At 45.4% G+C, this 24,751-nt stretch overlaps 1 protein-coding gene across 4 annotated transcripts in view; it reads left to right on the top strand.

The window, feature by feature from the left end:
• Positions 1–24,751, top strand: part of MAP7D3 (MAP7 domain containing 3) — a 289,399-nt gene that overhangs the window by 18,342 nt on the left and 246,306 nt on the right. For all 4 annotated transcript variants that reach the window (XM_033945723.1, XM_033945721.1, XM_033945722.1 and 1 more), the window contains exons 2-3: positions 602–703; positions 805–885. In XM_033945723.1, the coding sequence (XP_033801614.1) occupies positions 602–703; positions 805–885 (183 nt within the window). The remainder of the gene's footprint in view (positions 1–601; positions 704–804; positions 886–24,751) is intronic.

The following is a 24,751-nucleotide window of genomic DNA, read 5'->3' on the forward strand; positions in this document are numbered from 1 at the left end:
CTTTTCTTATTTTGCGGGTTTCTGCAGTTGTTTCGTGTTCTTTTTTGTGGGTTTTTCTTGCTTCGCAGAGTCCTAATTCCTGGTGGATTTCTGCTTGCTCTGAGAAGACGCAGACGTAGGTTCTGCAGCTGGCAGGTTAATCTCTTGGGGACCTGTTCAGCCAGACTGCTGAGGATTTCTGGAGCTTGGGGTTCTTTGTTCCTCTCAGCGCTTTGCTTGCATCCTTGACTGAAAAACCTGTGTTCAGGTGGTAAGGCACTTGTGCATGCGTGGTATGATGCTACTAGAAGTTTCTACATAATAATAACTAGTTAGTTCCTTGCTGGGCCAGATGACTTCACTCAGCTATGAGAATATTTGGCCTGCTATCCTTGGAGGACACCTGCTACAGGTTAAGCAATTTTGCTACATCTCTCTTTTTGACTTTTCTCCTTGTAGAAGACCCCTAACTTATTTAGCAGTTTATATACGTAGTTTGGTTCATAAATACAGAAGTTAATTTGTATGTTGGACTTACCAATAAGCTGGTTGCTGAAATTCAGGGCTAGTAGGTTCTTCATTTATTTGTGTTTAAAATTAAAATGTTTTTCTCCCCAAACAGTTGCTGCAGCACAAGCAATAGCAGATGAACGAAGAAATCAAAGTGGAAGTACGCCAGTCTTTGTCCAGTCACCAGCAATCATAAAGACATCAACCAAGCCAGGTATAAGTCACATAAAATGATGTATTCAAATTGTATTTTCTTTAAAGGTACATTTTTCATATTCAACTTTAATTTTAAAAAATGTTTGTTTTTGTTTGCAGTGATAGATGGTTCCTCTTTGAAAACAGATGAACGGCAACGACTAGCCAGGAGCCGTAGGGAAGAGTTAGAAAAGCATAATGGTAAGTTACTACTACTACTACTACTTACCATTTCTGTAGTGCTACGAGACATACGCAACACTATTCAAAACATAGAAGAGACAGTCCCTGCTCAAAAGAGCTTACAGTCTAGTCAGTACAGACAAACTGGATAAGAAAGTGCATCTATACACAGTACTAAGGTGGGGGAATTATTGAGGGAATGATAGGACAGATATTGGTGCTTAGCAGGTGGGTTGGATTTTAGAATTGAAAGCATCTTCAAATAAGTGGGCTTTGAGTCTGGATTTAAATACTTACCTGAGACGGAGCTTGATGTACCAGGTTAGGTAGTTTGTTCCAGGCATACAGTGCAGCAAAGTAGAAGGGACAGAGTTGGCTGTAGAGCAGAAAGATAGAGATGAGAGAGAGTTAACTGATGAGGGGAGTGTGGGGAGAAATGAGAGAGGAGAAATACTGAGGAGCTGCAGAATAAATACACTTGTAGGTCATTAAAAGAAGTTTGAACTGTATGAGGAAAGGGATAGGGAGCCAAGGAAGTGACTTGAGGAGAGGACTAATATGGGCATAGTGACATTGGCAAAATATAAGGCATGTAGCAGGTTCTGAACAGTTTGAAAGAGAGAGAGATTAGTGGAAGGCCAGTGAGAAGCAGGTTACAGTAGCCTAGGTGATGAGGGTATGGATGTGTGTCTTAGCATTGCGCACAGAATGGAAGGGTCTGATTTTAGCAATATTGCAAAGAAAGAAATGAGAGGGGTTGGCAGTCTGTTGAATATGTGGAGAGAAGGAGAGAAATGAGTCAAAGATTACCCTGAGGTTGTGAGCCAACGAGACAGGGAGGATTAGGGCGTTGTTCACAGAAATAGGGAATGGGGGAAGAGGAGAGATGAGTTTAGGTGTAAAGATAAGGAGCTCGGTCTTGGCCATGTTTAATTTTAGATGGCAGCAAAACATCCAGGTAGCAATGTCAGACAAGCAGGTTGAAACCTGGTTTTGAATATCTGTTGAGATTTCAGGTGTAGAGAGTTCAAGTTTAAGTTTCAAGTTTATTCGTTATTTGATTGATCGCCTATCACAGTTACTAAGCGATGTACATAAACTATAAATATAAGGTAAACAATAACAAGAATATATAAAAAATATAAAAATCTTTTAAAAATAGACCAATTACAACAGGAAACACTAGGATAGAAGGGAGCGAAATACATTTTATGATAGGTAAGGAAGAACATTTAAGGGTAATATACAAAGGGAAAGGGAAAACGAAATAGTTTATTGGGAGTAAAATACACAATTGAACAAAATGAATGGCAGTTATAAAGAGCAATTGGCATTTCAATTAGATATTGAAAGCGTCTTTAAAAAGAAAGCTCTTAAGTTGGCTTTTAAATTTATCAAAATTTTTCTCCTGTCTTAAGTAAAGTGGGAGAGAGTTCCAAGTTTGTGGTGCTGTAACGGTAAAAATATATTGCCTTCGTGTATTAATCATTTTAAGGGTAGGAATAACCAATAAAAGTTGTTCATTCGATCTTAAAGTTTTTTGAGAAGAATATGGAATTAAAACTTTGTAAATAAATGATGGAGTTTTGTATAGCAATGATTTAAAGGTGAGTAAAGATAATTTATAAAGAATGCGGTGTGCCACAGGGAGCCAATGTGCCTTTTGAAGTAACGGGGTGACATGATCAAACTTTTTGGCCCCCATAATTAATTTGATGGAAGTGTTTTGGATAATTTGTCGGCATAGAGGTGACACTGAAAGCCATGGAGGAGATTAGAGCACCAAGGGAAGAAGTGTAGATGGAAAAAAGAAGTGGTCCCAGGACAGAGTCCTGATGTACACTGACTGACAGCAGGATGACAGTGGTGGAGGATCCATCACAGCATGCACTAAAGGTGCAATGGGAAAGATAGGAAGAAAACCATGAAATAACAGAGCCCTGAAATTCAAGCGAGGACAGTATATCAATGAGTAGATGGTGATATACTGTGTCAGAAGCTGCGGATAGATCAAGAAGGATGAGAATGGAGTAGAGGCATTGGAGACTTTTGTAAGGGTAGTTTCTGTAGAATGAAAAGGGTGAAAGCCTGATTTGAACGGGTCAAGGATAGCTTGAGATGAATGAAAGTCAAGATAAAGGCGTTGTTTCTGTTCTTCCAATCAAACTACTTCTCCCTAGTCTCTGTCCTCCCCAACCTTCCAAGCTGCCTCCACTATCTTCCTCAACTGCCCTACTACCTCCTGACTGCTCCAAACTCTCAAATTATTCTCATTTCCTTAGGTGACAAGATGCATCCTTGCCTGACGCCACATTTTATTGGAAACTAATCAGTGTTGCCATATTCAGTTCTCACTGCAGCTTCTTGATTTTCATAGAAACTCTTTATCAGCTGAGTTATGTGTTTGGGTATTCTCATTTGCGGTAGAGTTCTCCATAGTTTATCGTGATCCACTCAGTCAAAAGCTGTGCTGTAGTCGATGAAACAAAAGTATAGTGGTTTTGGTATGCTTTGCTCTTCTCCAATATCCATCTAATATTGGCAGTAATGTCTCTTATTCCTCAACCTTTTCTGAAACTAGCCTGAAGTTCGGTTAGAAAAGTGATGCATTAGTCACAATGAAAATCAAAGAAGATAGACAATTTCTAATCATGCATAGGCAAGATGTTTCATCATGCAGCATGGCCAGCATTGACACTGTACTTGGAAAGAGCATAGTAGTAGTGGTAGAGCGCTAGAAGAATGATTTAATAAGTTTTGCAGTCAAAGTAGAGGTGGAGAATGTCATTGTCAATAGTTCTACACAGCCAACTGCTACTTCTCTCCCTCTGACTAGTGGATTATCTGATTCCAAGAATATTGCTGAAGTTGATAGTTGTTCAAATTCAGATGCTGTTTTGAAGTCAGCAGAACCCGTTGCTCCAGTTCTCGGTCAGAATGACCAAAGGTAAACATCCTTGCACATCCTGAAGTTGCTGGAGTGTTAGATCGTGTTAATGTGCCACACAGGGGTGTCACAATTGTCATTCCTTAGCAACAGCAGCAGATGAATCCAGAGACCAATGGGATAGCACACATCTACCAGCAGGTGGAGATAGAGAAATTGATTAACAGGTGGTCCTATTGGCTGGCACTCCTCCTGTATCTCCAGTATGCTGTATCTCCCAGCAGGTGATGGTCGCTATTCGAATAGTTCCTGGATTTTGGCTGTGACTGGAACTTTATTTTCTCCTGTTGAGGTTTCTCTTCAGTGAGACTGCCATTCTATTTCTCCTGTTGAGGTTTCTCTTCAGTGAGACAGGGGTGTCCGGCTGAACGGTGCCGGCTTTAGGGGTTACACCTGGGTCCCCCCAGGTCCCTGTCTCACCCTCCCTCCATTGCTAGAGGGAGACCACAATTGCTATATTCTGCCCTGTTAGTGCTGCACAACCAGCTCTTACTGGCTTCAACCGGCCCTAACAACAAGCTTGTGAGTATGTATGTGTTTTTTACTGTTGTTTGAACTTCAGGTTCTGTTTGGGAGTCTTAGTACTGTAGGTTCGGTCATCGTATGTTTAAGGAATGGATATTTTATTGAGGCTAAGTTTTATGACTAGAAATCCGTTGAAGGAGCTGGGACTTTCCCGCCCTTTGCATGCATGCGCTTGGTTTCCTTGTTGATTACAGCGCGGCAGTAGCGGTGCGATTTCATGCTCGCACTTGTTCTCCTCATTGGGTTTCAGTGCAGCAGTAGTAGTCCTGTTTATTCCCAGGCTCTCTTTCGTCGGTGTTTGTCACGGCCATGTGCAGCTAATTGTGCAGGTGCCGGTTTATAGCAGCACGCATGAGATGGGACATGTTTTTTCCCGCACTGTGGGAAGCACCGCACCATTCTTCTGGTTATTCCCTGAGTCTGATTTTCTTACTATGCAGGCTGCAGCAGGGTAAATTTTGCGGGGCTTGAATCCGACTATTGTTTCTAGGAGCGTTGATGCAGCGGCCATGTGTCAGCGAGAATTAGGCAAGCGCTAGGGTCTTCAGTGATGGCGGGAGAGCTGCAGCGTTCCGGTAGTTTATTTACAGCTGACTTTGGTCAGGGTATGCCGCGGCTTCTCTCCTTTCCGGTTCAGACAAGTTGTATGTGTTTCACCAGGTTTGGGACAAGCTTGGGCAGATTTATATGTCTATGTTTGTGTTACTGCTGTATTCTCTTGAAGGAAGCTGCTAGTTTAATTGGACTCTGGGGTTAGCATTCAAGGGGATTACCAGAGAGACTCTGCCCTGTGCTAGGTCACCCAGTCTCGGTTTGTCTCCGGACTGGGTCAACATACAGCAACTCACGGCACAGTGAGATCGGCAGTAAGATAGTGCCCTGTATTTCACACGGGTATCTCATTGTCTCTCTTAGGGTCCCTGCGGATTGAGCCTTTGACTGTTGGTAACTGTCCTTCTTATTTGGGCCTCTGTGCTGTGTCTAGTAGTGGCATAGGATATATATGCCTAAAGGTTTATATGGTTTATATATGCCTAACAGTTTCCAAGTTTGTGCTGTCTCTATGGGCATAATGACACTTCGCATCTTCCTGCGGTCAGGACTCTCTTTCTCTATTTCTAAGAGGGCCTGGACTTCAGATTTCCATGCTTATCATGCTGATTTCTCCTGTCGTCATCTTCTCATGGCACATGCTAGACGGACCCCCTGACCAGACAGGAAGGGCTATGCAGCTCCTTCTAACCAGGAGCCAGTTACCTATTCTATCAAACCCGCAGAGGAGTGCGCACTATGTGGCTGTAGCCTCAACCTGAAGCTCTCATTAGCGATGTGAGCTTTGTCTGATACCTGTTAGGATGCTGTTGTTTTCCATGGGGCGGTAGATGTAGCAACTTTATTGCGTCTAGTACATATTCACTTTAAAGGACATACGTATTTCGCTCACGTTGCATGGAGTTTGTACTGTTTTCATGGTTCCAGTATACTCCTCTTTACATTGCGGAACTTGATTTTTCCTAGGATAATTTCTTTCTTCTTACAGATCCTACAGTTCTCATCCTGCCGTTCTCTGACCTTCTGCACTTCATTCTGAGGGGATCTTGACTTCTTCCAATGACTCTTCAGACTTTCCCATGAGGAAGAAGACGCTATAATGTCAGGTCAAGGGGCTGTGAACATTTTTCAGGTTTCCGGTTCGTTCTTGGAGTCTCTATGTTTTGTGTTTCCCTTTTAAGTTTTACTGGTCCTCAGGGAAGTTCTTGTAGTTCTTCAGGAACTAAGGGATGTTGTTCCGCTTACTTCATGGTGCCCAAGACGGGGGTATTGGGCAGGCTGGATCCCATTCTGCTGAATTAGTTTCTCAGGGTTACACATTTCTGCAGAAAAACTGGGAGAATATTTACATTTTCACTATGGACTCCGAATCGGCACTAGGTTTGCTTGCCTCTCTTGGAGCAGTGCTTTCAGTTTTGGCACATGCCATTTCGCCTACCCAAGGCTTCACGAACATTTTAGAAAATGTGGGCAGTGGTACCATTTTGGTGCTACCAGGCGATTCATCTAATTTCTTCTTGACTGACTGCTTGATTCGGACAACTTCAAGTCGGGCCATTTGACTGACACGAAAAGGGTGGTTTCTCTTCCTCAGTTCTTTGGACGTGAATCTTCGAATTTGCACAGCGCTCTTTTCTCCTGTACTATTTATAGGTATATCGGGGAGATATTTTTATTCATATAAGAGAGAAATGTGTTTTTCCCCAGAGACTAGGGTGATGGGTCACAGTCTCAGGTTTGCATTCTTCTTTGGTCATCATGACCCAGAGTATAGGATTCTGTACAGGTTCTAGGATCCATGTTGCTGACTCCACTGGGAACTTCGGCTTGCTTTCCCATTATAACGTTACAGCAGTCGATTTTGTTCCGGTGCTTCCCGGTATCTCAGGGCTCCAATTATTTGATAGGCTCCTCAAGCATCACTCTGTATGATTTGGTGGCTCAGCGAGATTTCTCTTTTCAAAGGCATGCCTCAGTCTTTGCTGGACTAGCTAATGGCCACCAAACATCCCGGGCTGTTGGGTTGGGGGGCTCGCTGCATTCCATCCTCAGCTCCAGGAGTCTGGTCTTAAGAGGTGACTCAGTACTTGTTCATTCTTCTACTCTGGAGCATGGTCAGGCTACCGTTTCTGGAGTTTCAGACCATTCTTCTGGAATGACGCTGAAGGTCTTTTCAGTCAGTATTATGATGGGGGTATTTCTCTACAGCTTGGGCACAGTAGGTGATGTACTCAGTTGGCGGGTAAAGTTGTAGTTCTACTTCAATGGGTGGACCCTCATCTTCCTCTTCTGTTGGCAGATCATTTTATGGGTCAGGAAAAGAGTTTGGATAGACTTTCTCTCTGTGAAATCTGAGCATGGTCCATTTATTGTATGTTACAGTGTACAGTGCTGTGTACGCTCTAGAAAGTGTAAATGTTAGTAATAGTGAAATCTTCTACATCCTGGATATTGAGAATTTTGGGTCAGGCGTTCCAGCTCTTTTTATGGAAGTGAGATCTCCTGGAACTAGACCTCATGGCTTCGTCTCAAAATTCTAAGCTTCCTAGCTTCTTCGGCGGGCACAGGGAGTGGGAGTCAGAGGGGGTAGCAGCGTGGCTTCTTTCTCGCCTCTGGTTTCTCTTTTTTCAATGTTTTCCCCTGGCTGATGATGGCTTGGATTTGCCATATCAAGCTCGCTTTCAGGGCACAGTATTTGTAGAATCTCTGGATTGGCTGCGCCATCTTTGCTATGCGGATCTGTTGAGTCTTTCGACAGCAGGTCTGTTGAGTTTCCTGATATCTCCGGATTTGGGCTCACCTAGGGTCTGATCAACATGGATATTCGTACTACTTTGGTATTGCGACCTAGTTTTTGAAAAGTCATGACTGACGTGTAAGGGTTATGCGAAGCAGGTTGTTTCTTCTCTTATCCAGGCGATACAGACGTCTTCACCTGTGGCTTCTGCTTCCTTTTGGAGGTTTTTCCTTTCTTGGGTACTTCTCAACATTTGCACCCTTCCAGAGTTCTTTTTTGGCGCAAGTGTATTGCCAAGGGCTTAGTGTTCAATTCCCTTCAGCTTCAAGTGCCATTCTTAGCTTGTTACAAGGGCTAGGTATATAGCTCTTCGCTTACTTCTCAGTTCCTAAACAGAGTACGGTATATTCGTACACCTCTTAGAAAGCCCTGTCCGGAGTACAGTCTTAGGTATTTCTTCGCAGTTTACCGAAGGCTTCATTTCATCCTTGTCCTTTGAGACTCTAAAGGACTGTGCCATTGAACACGGGGTTTCTTGTGGCCATGGCTTCAGCTCGGCGGTTATCTGAGTTGCAGGCCTTGTTTGGCGGGGATACCTATTTCTGATTTACAATATCTGGGGTGTCAGTTTGGACGGTACCACAATTTCTTTCTTTTTTTAATTCTTTATTTATTTTTAACATGAAAACCATCAAGAAAAAATAACTTTCTTGTTCAGATTATTGAGAAAGACATTACAATATATAATAAATGAATATAAAATATAAAGAAAATAGTTTTCTTAATCAATCTTTAGTCCATTATTTATAGATCCAAGAATGTTAATGAGTGAAAAAAAAAGAGGAAATGGAATCATCCAATTAAACAATAAGATAGTGATTTCCTGACTGTGGTTACAGGATTAACTACTAAATTAACTTGATGTTATTGGACCCCCTTCAAGGCGTTTCATGGTGAGAAAACCTGTTAACTGAGATGGTTCAAAGAATATATATGTATTGGATCTATATTTTACAATACATTTACATGGATATCGTAAAAAGAAAACTCCCCCCACTGCTGCCACCCCTGGTTTAAGAAGCAAAAACTGTCGTCTACGTTTTTGGGTTTCCTTTGTCACATCCGGGAACATCTGTATCTTATGTCCAAGAAATTCTTTGTCTCTATTTTTGAAAAACAATTTCAGTAACCAATTTTTATCAGGTGTTAATACCACCGTAAGTAAAAGAGTAGCAGGTTTTACTATTTCTTTAAGAGAAGTTTCCAAAATTGTTGTTACATCCATTGGAGAATTCTGATTTTGTTCCAACTGAGAAGATTCTTCTTTTATTTTTGTTGGCAAGTAAAACACTTGTAGGAAAGGAGGAAGCATATCTTCAGGAATATTTAATATTTCAATCAAATATTTTTTCAACATTTCTTTTGCGGATATCGTTGAAGTTTTAGGAAAATTCAAAATTCTAAGATTATTTAAACGCGAAGTATTTTCTAAACTTTCAACTTTCCTTCTTAAATTGGTATTATCTCTGATTAAAGTACCCTGTACCTGTTTTACTTCTAATAGTTCCTTCTCAATTGTGTCTACTTTAGTTTTCAGTAGAGAAGTATCTTCTTTCACAACTTTAAATTCTTCCTTTTGTTCCAAAACTTTCTTTTCCAAATCCAATATTTGTGGAGATAAAGTCTGTCCCAAGCTTGCAACTAGGTCCCAAATTGAATCCAGGGTGATATTAGTAGGTCTTATTGAAGCAAATGTACCTGGTTGTATTGATTGAATTCCTCCAGTCTCAGGGCTTATCTCTCCTTTGCCTTGTTCTTCTAACTGCTCCACCGCTGTTTCTGCCTCAAGATTGAGAACTTCCGGGGCCAAGCTCAAATTAGCCTCCCGGGGTAGAGAGTCCACCACTTCGGTTAGACTGTCGTCCCTCGGTGAGCTGGCTCTCTGGGGCTGTGGAGGCGGGGATCTTACGTCGGGGCTCAGCGTCGACTCGAGCCCAGGGAAGTTCACTGCCGCCTCACTCGTTGCCGGAACTTCCAGCGGGCGAATCCCCGACAAAATTGGATCCCGTTGTAGGCGCCTCAGAAACTCATCTATAGCCACCGTAGGAGGGGTATCTGCACGCCGCGAGGCTCCGACTGCGCTTCTACCCCTTCTCTTCGGCATTTTGCGAAGGTAAAGTAAGAAGCTATTCCGAAAGCGTCTCACCCACAGTCATTCAATCGCGGCCATCTTGGATCCACAATTTCTTTCTAAGGAGGTGTCATCCTTTCTTTTATGACACTCTCACTTTTCCTTCCTTCTTCCTGGGAGGAGAAATGGGGAGACGTGCTTTTATTCACTGCATTTTTTTTTTAAGTGCTTAGCGTTCTCCGCAAGCTTGGTTTCTAATGACTTTTAGTTGTTTAGATCACCTTTTTGTATTCTTCATATGGCGTCCAAAGCCTCCATTGCTCGATGGGTCCAGGAGGACATTATTTACGCTTGCTTGATGGCAGGGAAGTGGTTGGCAAAAGAACTTCATGACCATTCCGCCAGAGCGATGGCTACTTTTTGGACTCGGTCCAGAAGTTTTTTTCCTTGGAGGAGTTTTGTCTTGCGGCTAGTTGGTCTTCCGAGAGTGCTTTCTCTCAGCATTACTGGTTGGATGTGGGGGCGCATGCGGTAGATGCGTTTAGTGCTTCGGTTGTTGCAGAGACGGCATTTGCTTCCCACCCAGATTGAGGATTGCTTTGCTACATCCCATTGGTCTCTGGATTCATCTGCTGCTGTTGCTAAGGAAGGAAAAATTATGTTCTTACCTGTTAATTTTCTTTCCTTTAGACGCAGCAGATGATTCCAGAGCCCCACCCTTTCTGGATATTGTCTGTCGTTTTTTTCTTTTCCAACTTTCGAAGTTTGTTATTATTGATGGTTCTATTCTGTATTATTGCCTTTTGAGATTTGTTATGGGAAAGAAGTTTTTTTACATGATATGCCTATTGATGGTTACGGATGCTTGGGCAAGGAGCTATACTGGAGATTCAGGAGGAGTGCCAGCCGGTAGGACCACCTGTTAATCAGTTTCTCTATCTCCGCCTGCTGGTAGATGTGTGCTGTCCCATTGGTCTCTGGATTCATCTGCTGCGTCTAAAGGAAAGAAAATTAACAGGTAAGAACATAATTTTTCCTTAGTGCTGTTGCCAAAATACTTAGCTATGATGTAAATGATATGACATTGTCAAGAAGCTCAGTGTGCAAGAACTGTGAGGAAGAAGCCACTCTGAAGGATGAATTTATTTATTTATTTTTTCTCAATTCTTTATTTTCAAAACTTACAATAAGTGTAACAATAACATACAACATTATCCCAGGACAAGCAGGCAGGTATTCTCACTAGTGGGTGATGTCATCCGACAGAGCCCCGATACGGACATCTTGCAAGCATGTCTTGCTTGAAGAAACTCAGAAGTTTCGAGATGCTCGCACCGCGCATGCGCCAGTGCCTTCCCGCCCGATGTACCGGGCGTGTCTCCTCAGTTCTTTTCTTTCCGCGGAGCTGAGAAGTTTCTCTTCATTCTGCGCTGACTGAATTTCAGTTTTTTGCCTTCTTTAACCCGCGTTTTTTGTTTCTTTGAATTTATTTCACTTTTAATTTATATTTTCTTAAAAAAAAAAAAAGTTAAAATTATTTCTTCCGGCGGTTCGGCCGGGTCGGCCTCGTGGCTGCGGCCTAGCGCCTTCGACCTTGCAGCGTCGATTTTCCGGCCTATGTCCCGGCCAATCACCGGTTTTAAAAAGTGCAGCAAGTGCCAGCGTGCGATTTCGTTGACGGACCCGCATCGACGCTGCCTTCAGTGTCTTGGTACAGAACACGTTCCGAAATCGTGCCGGCCTTGTTCCACGCTCACTGCGCGCTCGTTTAAACGGCGCTGCTTGCTCTGGGAGTCGATGTTCAAGATGGAGACTGCCAAGGACATGTCTGCTTCTACGTCTGTTGAGGTTTCGCCGGTCCGTTCGAAACCTGCATCGACGACTCCTGCATCGAGCATCGTGAAGCCAGCATCGTTCACACCGGCTTCAGCATCGAGTTAAGCATCGGCGCCTGCCTCCGTCTCCTCGGTTCAGGTACCGCCTTCCACTGTCCCTCCCGTGGTCATCAAAGTGCCTAAAGCTAGTAAGCAGAAGCACTTGGCCACGAAGGAACGCGAAGACCGTGCAGGAGGACCCCCTTTCGGTGTGGATCCCTCCATATCGGCTTCGCTGCGATCCCTGCTAGAAGCTCAGTTTGTCGAGCTTATGCAGACTATGGGACCCCGGCTTATTGCCACCATTCAGGGTGACATTCCAGCCCCGGTTCCAGGGGGCGGTCCGCCCCCTCCCCCTCGTCGTTCGATCTCCCTGCTCGACGAGGGGGATCGGCGGAGGGCGGCGGAATCCTCCAGGAGGGCTTCCCTTCCTGATATGCCGCCTTTGGAGCCCATCACACCTCCACGACAACAGGGTACTAGATCGGCCCCTGATAATCGGAGTCCTGGGCATACTGCATCGCAGGAGGAGTTCTTCCGCACTCCATACCAGACTTGGGTGGCGCTGCGTGAGTCCGCATCTCTACCACCTTTGCGATCCACTGCATCTAGTCCTATCCATTCCTTCGAGACTTCGAGGGATCGATCGATGCATAGAAGATCTCGTTCCCCGTCCCGTCATCGGGAGGGGCATCGATCTCGGCACTCTTCTCGACACTCCTCACGTCATTCGGAGGTGTCTCCGCAAAAGAAGATGCAGCGTTTGGGATACTCCTCGTCTGATTTATCCCAGCCGGAGGGACCAGAGTATGAGGAACCATCTACCTCCTATTCTCCATGCCGCTCCCAGCTCTCCCTGGAACCGGAGGCTTCCACTTCTTCTAGTCCGTCTCGCCGGCCGGCCTTGGCGGACCAACTGTCTTTTTCATCCTTTCTCCGACAGATGGCGGATGACTTGGATGTGACTTTGGACACTGGGTCTCGATATTCTAAAGAGTATCTGGACACCATGCATTTGCCTCATCCTCCGGCGGAGACGCTTCGGCTTCCTCTGCATAAACTGCTGGACCAGACTTTCATGCGTTGTTTTGAGACACCGTATTCTATACCCGCAGCTCCCAGTAAGCTGGATGCTCGATACCGCATCGTTCACCACAAGGGGTTTGAGGGAGCTCAACTTTCTCATCAGTCCCTTCTAGTCGAGTCCTCTCTCAAGCGTTCTCATCCCTCCCAAGTCTACGCTTCCGTGCCTCCGGGCAGGGAGGGGAGAACGATGGATAAGTTTGGCAGACGTATCTATCAGAACTCGATGATGGTGACTCGAGTGCTCAATTACAACTTTTTCTTCTCTTCATATTTGGATTTCTTCTTGCCGGTACTTCGCAAGTTCATCCCTTTCATCGATGCTCAGGCTCGTTTCGAGTTTGAAGAGGTGGTGGCGACCCTGTCCCAGTTACGCCTGCAGCTGATGCAATCCTCCTACGATGCCTTCGAGCTCTCGGCACGTGCTGCGGCCTGTTCGGTCGCCATGCGTCGCCTGGCATGGCTTCGTACCATTGATATGGATCCGAACCTCCAAGACAGACTTGCAAATGTGCCTTGTGCGGGAGCGGATCTGTTCGATGAGTCTATCGAGACTGTTACTAAAAAGCTTTCGGACCATGAGAAGTCCTTTCAGTCTATTCTGCGACCTAAGCCGAAGCCTCAGCAGTCTCGTCCCTCTAGACCGCCTCTAATCTACCAGCGGCGTTATCAACCGAGGCAGACTCCTCCTGCGAGACAGCCTGCGAAGAGACAGCCTCCCCAGAAGACTCAGCAGAAGCCTCAGATGCCGGCTGCACCCAAGGCTACTCAGCCTTTTTGACTCTCTTCCAGGGAGCATAACCGACGTTCTGTCTTCCCCCGTTTTTCCCATAGGGGGTCGTCTCCATCATTTTTCTCATCGATGGGAGACAATCACCACAGACCTTTGGGTCCTTACCATCGTAAGAGAGGGATACTCTCTTCATTTCCAGCGGGTCCCCCCGGACCACCCTCCAAGAGAGTATCCTTCCAACTTAACGCAGACCGCTCTTCTCCTCCAGGAGGCTCAGGTTTTGCTTCGACTTCGGGCCGTTGAGCCGGTCCCGTTGGATCAGCAAAACCGAGGGTTTTACTCCCGGTACTTCCTGGTCCCGAAGAAGACGGGCGATCTGCGTTCCATTTTGGACCTTCGAGTCCTCAACAAGTTTTTGGTCAAGGAGCGGTTCCGTATGCTGACCCTTGCCTCTCTCTATCCCCTCCTCGAGCAGAACGATTGGTTATGCTCTCTGGACCTCAAGGAGGCCTACACTCACATCCCGATTCATCCTGCCTCCCGCAAGTTCCTCAGATTTCGGGTGGGACATCTACATCTGCAGTATCGAGTGCTTCCATTTGGCCTTTCTTCGTCGCCCAGAGTCTTCACGAAGTGTCTGGTGGTGGTGACTGCTGCACTCCGAAACATGGGTCTCCAGGTGTTTCCATACCTCGACGACTGGCTCATCAAGGCCCCATCGGCTCCACAGGTCATTTCGGCGACCTTGACTACAATTTGTTTCCTGCAGAATTTGGGCTTCGAGATCAACTTTCCCAAGTCACATCTTCAGCCCACCCAGTCTCTCCCCTTTATTGGGGCGGTCCTGGATACCACTCAACTTCGAGCATTCCTTCCTCCTCAACGCATGGATGCTCTCCTTCTACTCTGCCAGTCGGTGTCTTCTCGCCAATCCATCTCAGCGAGACACATGATGGTCCTCTTGGGCCACATGGCATCTACAGTTCATGTGACGCCTTTTGCCAGACTTCATCTCAGAATTCCTCAATGGACCCTGGCATCTCAGTGGACTCAGGTGTCCGACCCGTTGTCCCATCACATTGTAGTCACTCCTGCTCTACGGCAGTCTCTTCTCTGGTGGATGACCTCTTCGAATCTATCCAGAGGTTTGCTGTTTCACTCTCCTCCCCACCAGAAAGTTCTCACAACCGATTCATCGAACTATGCGTGGGGGGCTCATCTGGATGGTCTTCGCACTCAGGGGTTCTGGACCAGTGCGGAACGACTTCATCAGATCAATCTTCTAGAGCTCAGAGCCATCTTCAATGCTCTCCAAGCTTTTCAACATCTGCCTCACGACATGGTGGTCCTTATTCGCACCGACAATCAGGTCGCCATGTATTATGTCAACAAACAAGGGGGCACGGGCTCGGCCCTTCTTTGCCAGGAAGCTCTTCGAGTCTGGGATTGGGCGGTCCGTCACAACACCTTCCTCAGAGTTATCTACATTCAGGGGAAAGACAACGTCTTGGCAGACAAATTGAGTCGTCTTCTCCAGCCTCACGAATGGACCCTCCATTCCGACCCCCTTCATCAGATCTTTGTACAGTGGGGGACGCCTCAGATAGACCTCTTTGCAGCCCCCCACAACTTCAAACTGCCTCAGTTTTGCTCCAGGATCTACACTCCTCATCGCCTCGAGGCAGACGCTTTTCTACTGGATTGGGGGAATCGCTTCCTATATGCGTTCCCTCCATTTCCTCTCATTCAAAAGACTCTGGTCAAGTTGAGATCAGACCATGCCACCATGATTCTGATTGCTCCTCGGTGGCCCAGACAACCTTGGTTCTCCCTTCTACTTCAACTCAGCAGCAGGGAGCCAGTACTTCTTCCTGTGTTTCCTTCACTACTCACTCAACATCAAGGTTCACTACTTCATCCCAACCTGCAGTCCCTCCACCTGACAGCTTGGTTCCTTTCAACATAACTCCTCACCAGTTTTCTCAAGCAGTGAGGGAGGTCTTGGAGGCTTCCAGGAAGCCTGCTACTCGACAATGCTATTCCCAAAAATGGACTAGATTCTCTTCCTGGTGTATTTCCAATGCCACGGAACCTCAGCGAGCTTCCCTATCTTCTGTATTGGACTATCTTCTACACCTGTCTCAGTCTGGTCTCAAGTCTACCTCTATACGAGTCCACCTGAGTGCTATTGCGGCTTTCCATCAGCCTCTACAGGGGAAACCTTTATCTGCTCATCCTGTGGTTTCCAGATTTATGAAAGGACTTTTTCATGTAAACCCTCCTATCAAACCTCCTCCAGTGGTTTGGGATCTCAATGTTGTCCTGTCTCATCTTATGAAGCCTCCGTTTGAACCTCTCAACAAGGCTCCACTTAAGTATCTCACCTGGAAGGTGGTTTTTCTGGTGGCCCTCACGTCAGCTCGCCGGGTCAGTGAGCTTCAGGCCCTAGTGGCGGATCCACCGTTCACTGTATTCCATCATGACAAGGTGGTTCTTCGTACTCATCCAAAATTCTTGCCTAAAGTGGTCTCTGAATTTCACATCAACCAATCCATCGTGCTTCCAGTGTTCTTTCCAAAGCCTCATTCTCACCCTGGGGAATCTGCTTTACACACTCTGGACTGTAAACGTGCTTTAGCTTTCTACTTGGATCGCACAAAGCCACACAGAACTGCTCCTCAACTTTTCGTCTCCTTTGATCCTAACAAGTTGGGACGACCTGTATCGAAGCGCACCATCTCTAACTGGATGGCGGCTTGTATCTCTTCCTGCTATGCCCAGACTGGATTATCCCTTCCCTGTAAGGTCACAGCCCATAAGGTCAGAGCAATGGCAGCCTCTATAGCCTTCCTCAGATCGACACCGATTGAGGAGATTTGTAAGGCTGCCACTTGGTCCTCGGTTCACACATTCACCTCTCTGGATACTTTCTCCAGACGGGATGGACAGTTTGGCCAAACAGTGTTACAAAATTTGTTCTCTTAAATTGCCCACTCTCCCACCATCCCATTGGGGTTAGCTTGGAGGTCACCCACTAGTGAGAATACCTGCCTGCTTGTCCTGGGATAAAGCAATGTTACTTACCGTAACAGTTGTTATCCAGGGACAGCAGGCAGCTATTCTCACGTCCCACCCACCTCCCCTGGGTTGGCTTCTCAGGCTAGCTACCTGAACTGAGGAGACACGCCCGGTACATCGGGCGGGAAGGCACTGGCGCATGCGCGGTGCGGGCATCTCGAAACTTCTGAGTTTCTTCAAGCAAGACATGCTTGCAAGATGTCCGTATCGGGGCTCTGTCGGATGACATCACCCACTAGTGAGAATAGCTGCCTGCTGTCCCTGGATAACAACTGTTACGGTAAGTAACATTGCTTTTTCTTCAATACCACACTTAATACTCTATTAATATCTATTTCAGAATTAATTCTCCCCTCCCTCCTAAACAATCAGAATGTTTAACATATAAAATTTCTATATTGACCCTCAAACTAATATATCCAAATTTATTATCCTGTCAGACCCTCAACCTCCCCCCTCCCGGATGAAGGATGAATTTATTGACAAAACAATAGAAACTCCATTACTGCTGCATTGGGATGGAAAGCTCCTCCTGGGCATTACTGGAAGTAATGAAATGGTTGACAGAATTGTGGTACTTGTTATGGACAACAGAAAAGAGAGATTACTCAGAGTTCAAAAAATAGGTCATGGACCTGACAAATAGCAAGCTGAAGCCTGGATGAGTAGAGTCTTTGGAGATGAGTCTGGGAACTGGTGTTTGATACAGGCCTGAGGAACGGTGCGTGCACCTTCATTGACTCATCAGCAGGACGAGAGTTAGCATGGTTCGCCTGCCAATATCATATGATAGAACTGGTGCTTGGAAGCATCTTCACCTAACTGTTTGGAGTTAGTAGAGGACCAGATGTTGCGGTGTTCAAAAAATTTCAGCAAAATTGCCAATATATAGACCAGGATTCATACGAGGTTGCCATGGTGATATGTTTGATGCAGACACATCAGACCTTTGAAAAAAAATTGCAACTTTCTGCAGAACAGCCTTGAATGCTTTACAGCCAAGGGAAGACTACAAGGAGTTTCTTGAGCTCTGAGTTCATTCCATACAAACTGTACAAATTTTCAAAATGATCCCCACCTTACCATTTCCAACTTCAATGAAACTTGGCACATAGATGCTCTGACTTGAAAAACTAAGCCATGCAAAGTTTCAACCTCAAAAACATGAAATTCATGTATTAAGAGGTGCCTAAATAGAGGCCCTAAAATTTTTGTGCGTGTTGTACGAAACAAATGGTCAACTTCAAGGACCTCCTGTACACAAAGTATTGCTAACATCAGCCTGAAATTTGATCTACATGTACAACCTTTTGTACTTAATAAGCTTTTAGAGTTCAAAAGTCTAGGCTAAGTATTCTTCTAATGCCTCAGTACCAAAGTTGGCCAAAACTCAATTCACTAATTTTTGGCTTCATCTTTGGGGTACAATATTCTTCAAAAAAAGAGTCATAAAAAATTTTAAATACTATAAAAAAAATTTTAAATTCTTAATTTATTATGCTTTATAACAACCAACACACACTATACAGTAAGCACAGGACTCTATCAGGTCAAACTTCAATCATTATTAGACTACTCCCTCTCTATTAATAAATAATTCAAATAGCAGTAAAAAAATAGCAGCACACAATAATGAGAAGAGAGGAGTACTTATCTTCACTGAAAAAGTTGGTTAAGTCCTGGGCTCCGCTGCAAATCCAAATCCAAAGTGCTCAGTGCTCTCCAATCACAAAAACAAAAACAGCTAGCAGCTATTTTTTGCTGCTATTTGAATTATTTATTAACTAGTCTTTAAGCCCGTTAGATTAACGGGTGCTAGAACATATGTGTGTGTGTCTGTCTTTTTTTCTCTCTCTCTCCTTAGCCGCTTTCTTTCTTTCTGCCTTTCTTTTTCCTTGGCTGTCCATCACCACCCCTTGCCTGCTCCCCCTGTCCATTTTCCCTTCCTTTTACCTCTACTGTGTCCACCACCACCCCTTCACTGCTCTCCTTATGCAGCAGCAGCCCTTCTCCCTTTGTTTTACCTCCCCCCTGTCCAGCAGCACCTCTTTCCTTCTCCCCCTGTCCAACATTAGTCCTCCGTTCTTTTTTCTTCACCTCCCCTGTCCATCAGCATCTCTTTCCTTCTCCCCCTGTCCAGCAGTAGGCATCCCTTCCTTTTTTATCCTCCCTCCTCCTTCTTATCCCTATGATACTCTTACCTTGCTCTGCCCCTGATCAGAGGTTCCCGACAGCTGCCCAGTTGCACCCATTGGAAAAGTTCCCACTGCCGCATCCCGCACCCCTCCTGACGCGGCTCCCACTGTCCTTTCTGTCTGTCTCTGTCCCTGGCCCCCTTTGCCTGTCTGTCTTTCTGTGTATCTCCCTGACCCTGTGTCTTTCTTCTTTCCTTTCTGTCTCCCTTCCTCCCTCTCTCTGTCTGTCCAAAGCAGCATTCCATCCCCCTCCATTTCCCTCCCCCCACACCAGTTCCCTGAGCACCTGCCCCTGTGTATTTCTTATTTTCTTTGTGTTTCCCTTCCTCTCTCTGTCTGTCTGTTCGTCCAAAGCAGCATTCCCTTCCCCTCCATTTCCCTCCCCCCCCCACCAGTTCCCTGTGCAGCAGCATTAGCGTTTCCTCTACCCGCCCCTGTCCCTTCCCCTTCCCGCAGGCCGGACTACAAAGGTGGTGATTCCAGCAGCGCTTTTATCAGTCTCCACACGCTGCTTCGGGCCCTTCTGCCCTGATTTACTCTGGCACGTCCCTGATGACATCAGCAGAGACGCGGCAGAGCAAATCAGGGCAGTAGAAGGGCCCGAAGCAGCGTGTGGAGACTGATAAAAGCGCTGCTTGAATCGCCATTCGGACCCGCGGGAAGAGAAGGGGGTGGGCGGCAAAGGAGAAACGGAGATCGGCGGCGGCGACAGGAGAAACGGAGAACGTCGTCTGGCTGCGGTCCGGCTTGTGGAGGCGATCTGGTTGTGACGTATTCGCGCGCATGCGCACTCCTTCGGCCACAGACCTACAGCGCACGGAACACGAAAATAGGACTGCGCATGCGCGAGTTAGCCTTTTATTATATAGGATAGAGAGGGAGGAGTCTAATAATGATTGAAGTTTGACCTGATAGAGTCCTGTGCTTACTGTATAGTGTGTGTTGGTTGTTATATAGCATAATAAATTAACTATTAAAAAAAATTTTTGACTCTTTTTTTGAAGAATATTGTATTTTTAATAAGAGAATTTTTGATTATAATAATTTGATACTTCCATTTCAAGTGAGCATGTTCATCTTTGGGGTGCCATAGATTTGTAACAAATTTAAATGGTTTCCTCTTGCTTGGTTCACCTGCTCAACTACTGATTGTTATCGATTTGTGAAAATTAAGGCCTGCTTTCGTTTATATTACTAACAAATTTTACCCATTTTGAAGTCTTGTATTTCAGTTTTGACACCAGCAATCACTTTGGTTCAAAAAGTATTGGATAGAGCAATTTTTTCTCTACCAGATATCAAATTTTCATGAGGGTGTTTTGTATAGGGAATTGAATTCAGATAGTCTCAGCAGCGTAACTAACTATTTATGTTCAAATCTCTTTTTATTGTATAGCATAGACAAAATACAAAGGAGCATCAGCCAACAATAACAATATTCACAAACAACAAAGGCCAGAGAGCATTATCCCCCTCCCTACCCACCCCATCTCACACCCAGCCCACCAAAACCCCAGTACCCCAACCCCTCCCTTAAAAAAAAGAAAGAAAGAAGGCAAAGAATAGGAACAGAACCAAAAGCAACCAATAGGTCTCAATCACTCTAAGAACCTTTACTGTTGTGGCCCCTGGGACCTCAAAACTTCCTCCCCCCCTAAAACTCCCCCCAATAAAACAACAGATTTAAATGTGTGCAGTGTCCAATCCCAATCAAAGCAGTTTGTCCACAAGACTCTTTAAGATGTAATATTTATAAGCAGGCTGTGGCCTCAGGGCGATAAGGAAGCCAAATAAGCTCCCCAAACAAGCAGAAAACCTTTGTCTGCGAGCATGGCCTACCGCCTCTTGCGCCTCCCATGAGGTCAAAATATGCACCAGCGATCTCTAGCCCCAAAAGGACGGAGGTTCCAAAGCAGTCCAAGATTGCAAAGATACATTTACGAGCAAGGAGACACACGATACTTAAAGTCCTAGATTTCAAACGAACGGACTTTAATGCAATGGGAAAGTACCTGAAGAAAGAGCTGTTAGGATGGGAGGACATAAGAGAAGTGGAAAGACAGTGGTCTAAGCTGAAAGGAGCGATAAAAATGGCTACGGATCTTTATGTGAAGAAAATCAATAAAAATAAGAGAAAAAGGAAGCCAATATGGTTCTCCAACCTAGTGGCTGAGAAAATAAAGGCAAAAGAGTTGGCGTTCATGAAATATAAAAAAACCCCAAGAAGAGGAGAGCAGAAAGGACTACAGGGTGAAACTGAAAGAAGCCAAGAGAGAGATACGTTTGGCGAAGGCACAGGCGGAAGAACAAATGGCTAAAAATGTAAAAAAGGGAGACAAAAATTTTTTCAGATATATTAGTGAAAGAAGGAAGATGAAAAATGGAATTGCTAGGCTAAAAGATGCTGGGAACCAATATGTGGAAAGTGATGAGGAGAAAGTGAATGTGCTAAACAAATACTTCTGTTCTGTGTTCACAGAAGAAAATCCTGGAGAAGGACCGAGATTGTCTAGCAAAGTTACATGAGAAAATGGAGTAGATTCTACGCCATTCATGGAGGAGGGTGTTTATGAGCAACTTGAAAAACTGAAGATGGACAAAGCGATGGGACCAGACGGGATCCATCCCAGGATACTAAGGGAGCTCAGAGAGGTTCTGGCGAGTCCTATTAAAGACTTGTTCAACAAATCTCTGGAGACGGGAGTGATTCCTGGGGATTGGAGGAGAGCGGATGTGGTCCCTATTCATAAAAGTGGTCACAGGGATGAAGCAGGAAACTACAGGCCGGTGAGCCTCACTTCAGTTGTTGGAAAAATAATGTAAGTGTTGCTGAAAGAAAGGATATGTACATCCTTGAATCTAATGGGTTACAGGATCAAAGGCAACATGGCTTTACAAAAGGTAAATTGTGCCAAACGAACCTGATTGAATTTTTTGATTGGGTGACCAGAGAGCTGGATCGAGGACATATGCTAGATGTAATTTACTTGGATTTCAGCAAAGCCTTTGATACAGTTCCTCATAGGAGGCTGCTGAACAAACTTGAAGGGCTGAAGTTAGGACCCAAAGTGGTGAACTGGGTCAGAAACTGGCTGTCGGACAGACGCCAGAGGGTGGTGGTTAATGGAAGTCGCTCGAAGGAAGGAAAGGTGACTAGTGGAGTCCCTCAGGGTTCGGTGCTGGGGCCAATCCTGTTCAATATGTTTGTGAGTGACATTGCTGAAGGGTTAGAAGGAAAAGTGTGCCTTTTTGCAGATGATACAAGATTTGTAACAGAGTAGACACCGAAGAGGGAGTGGAAAATATGAAAAAGGATCTGCAAAAGTTAGAGGAATGGTCTAATGCCTGGCAACTAAAATTCAATGTAAAGAAATGCAGAGTAATGCATTTGGGGATTAATAATAGGAAGGAACCGTATATGCTGGGAGGAGAGAAGCTGATATGCACTGACGGGGAGAGGGACCTTGAGGTTATAGTGTCCGAAGATCTAAAGGCGAAAAAACAGTGTGACAAGGCAGTGGCTGCTGCCAGAAGGATGCATATTCAGTAGAAGGAAGAAGGTGTTGATGCCCCTGTACAGGTCATTGGTGAGGCCCCACTTGGAGTATTGTGTTCAGTTTTGGAGACCATATCTGGCGAAAGACTTGAGGCGGTCCAGAGGAGGGCGACGAAAATGATAGGAGGCTTGTGCCAGAAGACGTATGAGGAGAGACTGGAAGCCCTGAATATGTATACCCTAGAGCAGGGGTGCCCAATACGTCGATCGCGATCGACCAGTAGCTCAGGAAGGCAACGTGAGTCGATCGCAGAGCCCATCCCGGGCTCCGTGATAGACTCGTGTTGCCGTCCTGATCTACGGGCCGATCAGCCTTCCTCTCCAGTGTTCTCCCTAGGGCCTTTTAGCTGGGCGGTCCGCCCAGCTGTCATCTGCCGCTGCTGAACATTTAAAAAAAACCCAAAAAACCGACTTGGAGATTTCAGCCCGAAGCGAACTTATGCTCCGGGCTCTAACGTGTGCGTGCCGGCTTCTCTTCTCTTCCCTCCGAAACCGGAAGTTATCCCCGGGGGTTGGGAGAAGGGAAGCCGGCACACACATGTTGAGAGCCCTGAAGCAAGCGTTTGCTAAGGGCTAATGCGGGAGACAGGTTAGTGAAGCATTTGTTCTTCTTCCTGCCGGGTCCTGCCTACTTTCTGTTTCTGCGAAGGCAGGACCCGGCAGTATTTCCCCCAATAGGTTGATCACGATCTTGGGCTGATCAGCCTTCCTCTTCCCGACACAGAATTGACGTCGGAGAGAGTAATGCTGGTTGGCCGAAGCAGGGAGAGCTTGGGGCCTGTTATTGGTGGCGTTTGGGTCCTGGTCCCTGATGGCGATGGCAATGGCAGTGGCAGTGGCTTGGGGGAGGGCAGGGAGAAAGAAAGAAAAGGGGCAGGCAGGGAGACAGAAGGAAAGAAGAGAAACAGAAAAAAAAGAAAGGGAGGCAGAGAGAAAGAAAGGGCAGGGAAGAGGAAGGAAAAGTTGGGGGAAGGAATGAGGTCTGGAGGAGAGGAAGCATACAGGCTAAAAGAAGGGAAGAAAGATTGTATGCACAGTCAGAAGAAGAAAGTGCAACCAGAGACTCATGAAATCACCAGACAAGGTAGGAAAAATGATTTTATTTTAAATTTAGTGATCAAAATGTGTCTGAATTTATATCTGCTGTCTATATTTTACACTAAGGTCCCCTTTTACTAAACCGCAATAGAGGTTTTTAGCGCAGGGAGCCTATGAGTGTCGAGAGCAGCGCTGGGCATTCAGCGCAGCTCCCTGCGCTAAAAACTGCTATCGTGGTTTAGTAAAAAGGGAGGGGGGTATATTTGTCTATTTTTGTATGGTTGTTACTGAGGTGATAGTGTATAGAGTCATCTGCTTTGACCTCTTTGAAAAACCCTGGAATAGGAATGATAATTAACATTTTCTATGCGTACAGTGTGCTTTGTGTTTTTTTAAAATTTTATTGTTGGTAGATCATTTTGACTTGGTCATTTAAAAAGTAGCTCGCAAGCCCAAAAAGTGTGGGCACCCCTGCCCTAGAGGAAAGGAGAGACAGGGGAGATATGATTCAGACGTTCAGATACTTGAAGGGTATTAACGTAGAACAAAATCTTTTCCAGAGAAAGGAAAATGGTAAAACCAGAGGACATAATTTGAGGTTGAGGGGTGGTAGATTCAGGGGCAATGTTAGGAAATTCTACTTTACGGAGAGGGTAGTGGATGCCTGGAATGCGCTCCTGAGAGAGGTGGTGGAGAGTAAAACTGTGACTGAGTTCAAAGAAGTGTGGGATGAACACAGAAGATTTAGAATCAGAAAATAATATTAAATATTGAACTAGGCCAGTACTGGGCAGACTTGCACAGTCTGTGTCTGTGTATAGCCGTTTGGTGGAGGATGGGCTGGGGAGGGCTTCAATGGCTGGGAGGGTGTAGATGGGCTGGAGTAAGTCTTAACAGAGATTTCGGCAGTTGGAACCCAAGCACAGTACCGGGTAAAGCTTTGGATTCTTGCCCAGAAATAGCTAAGAAGAAAAAAAAAATAAAATAAAATAAATTTAAATTGAATCAGGTTGGGCAGACTGGATGGACCATTCGGGTCTTTATCTGCCGTCATCTACTATGTTACTATGTTACCTTACGACACCAGTGAGGACCCTCCTTAGGAAGGTCACGAAAAGTACCCGGTATATCAAGAACTAATTGCTCCACCATACTCAGAAGAGCACAACGGAAGAGACTTTTTTATATAATGCACTATAGACATCCAAAAAGATTGAAAAATCCAGCGATCCCAAAATGAATGAGCAAAAGTATTAGGTTCCCGGCCATATTTCAAACAAAGAGGAGAATCACTGTGTGTAATAAGCCCTATAGAGCACTCTAACATAACATTCCCGAAACAACTCTCCCGCAGTCAACCTAGGGATCCTCCCTACTGAAGCCAGTGGAAGTAAGGAAGAAGTAGGGAATTACAGGCCGGTAAGTCTGACTTCTG

The sequence above is a fragment of the Geotrypetes seraphini genome, chromosome 5, assembly GCF_902459505.1.
Source record: "Geotrypetes seraphini chromosome 5, aGeoSer1.1, whole genome shotgun sequence".
Lineage (NCBI taxonomy): Eukaryota > Metazoa > Chordata > Amphibia > Gymnophiona > Dermophiidae > Geotrypetes > Geotrypetes seraphini.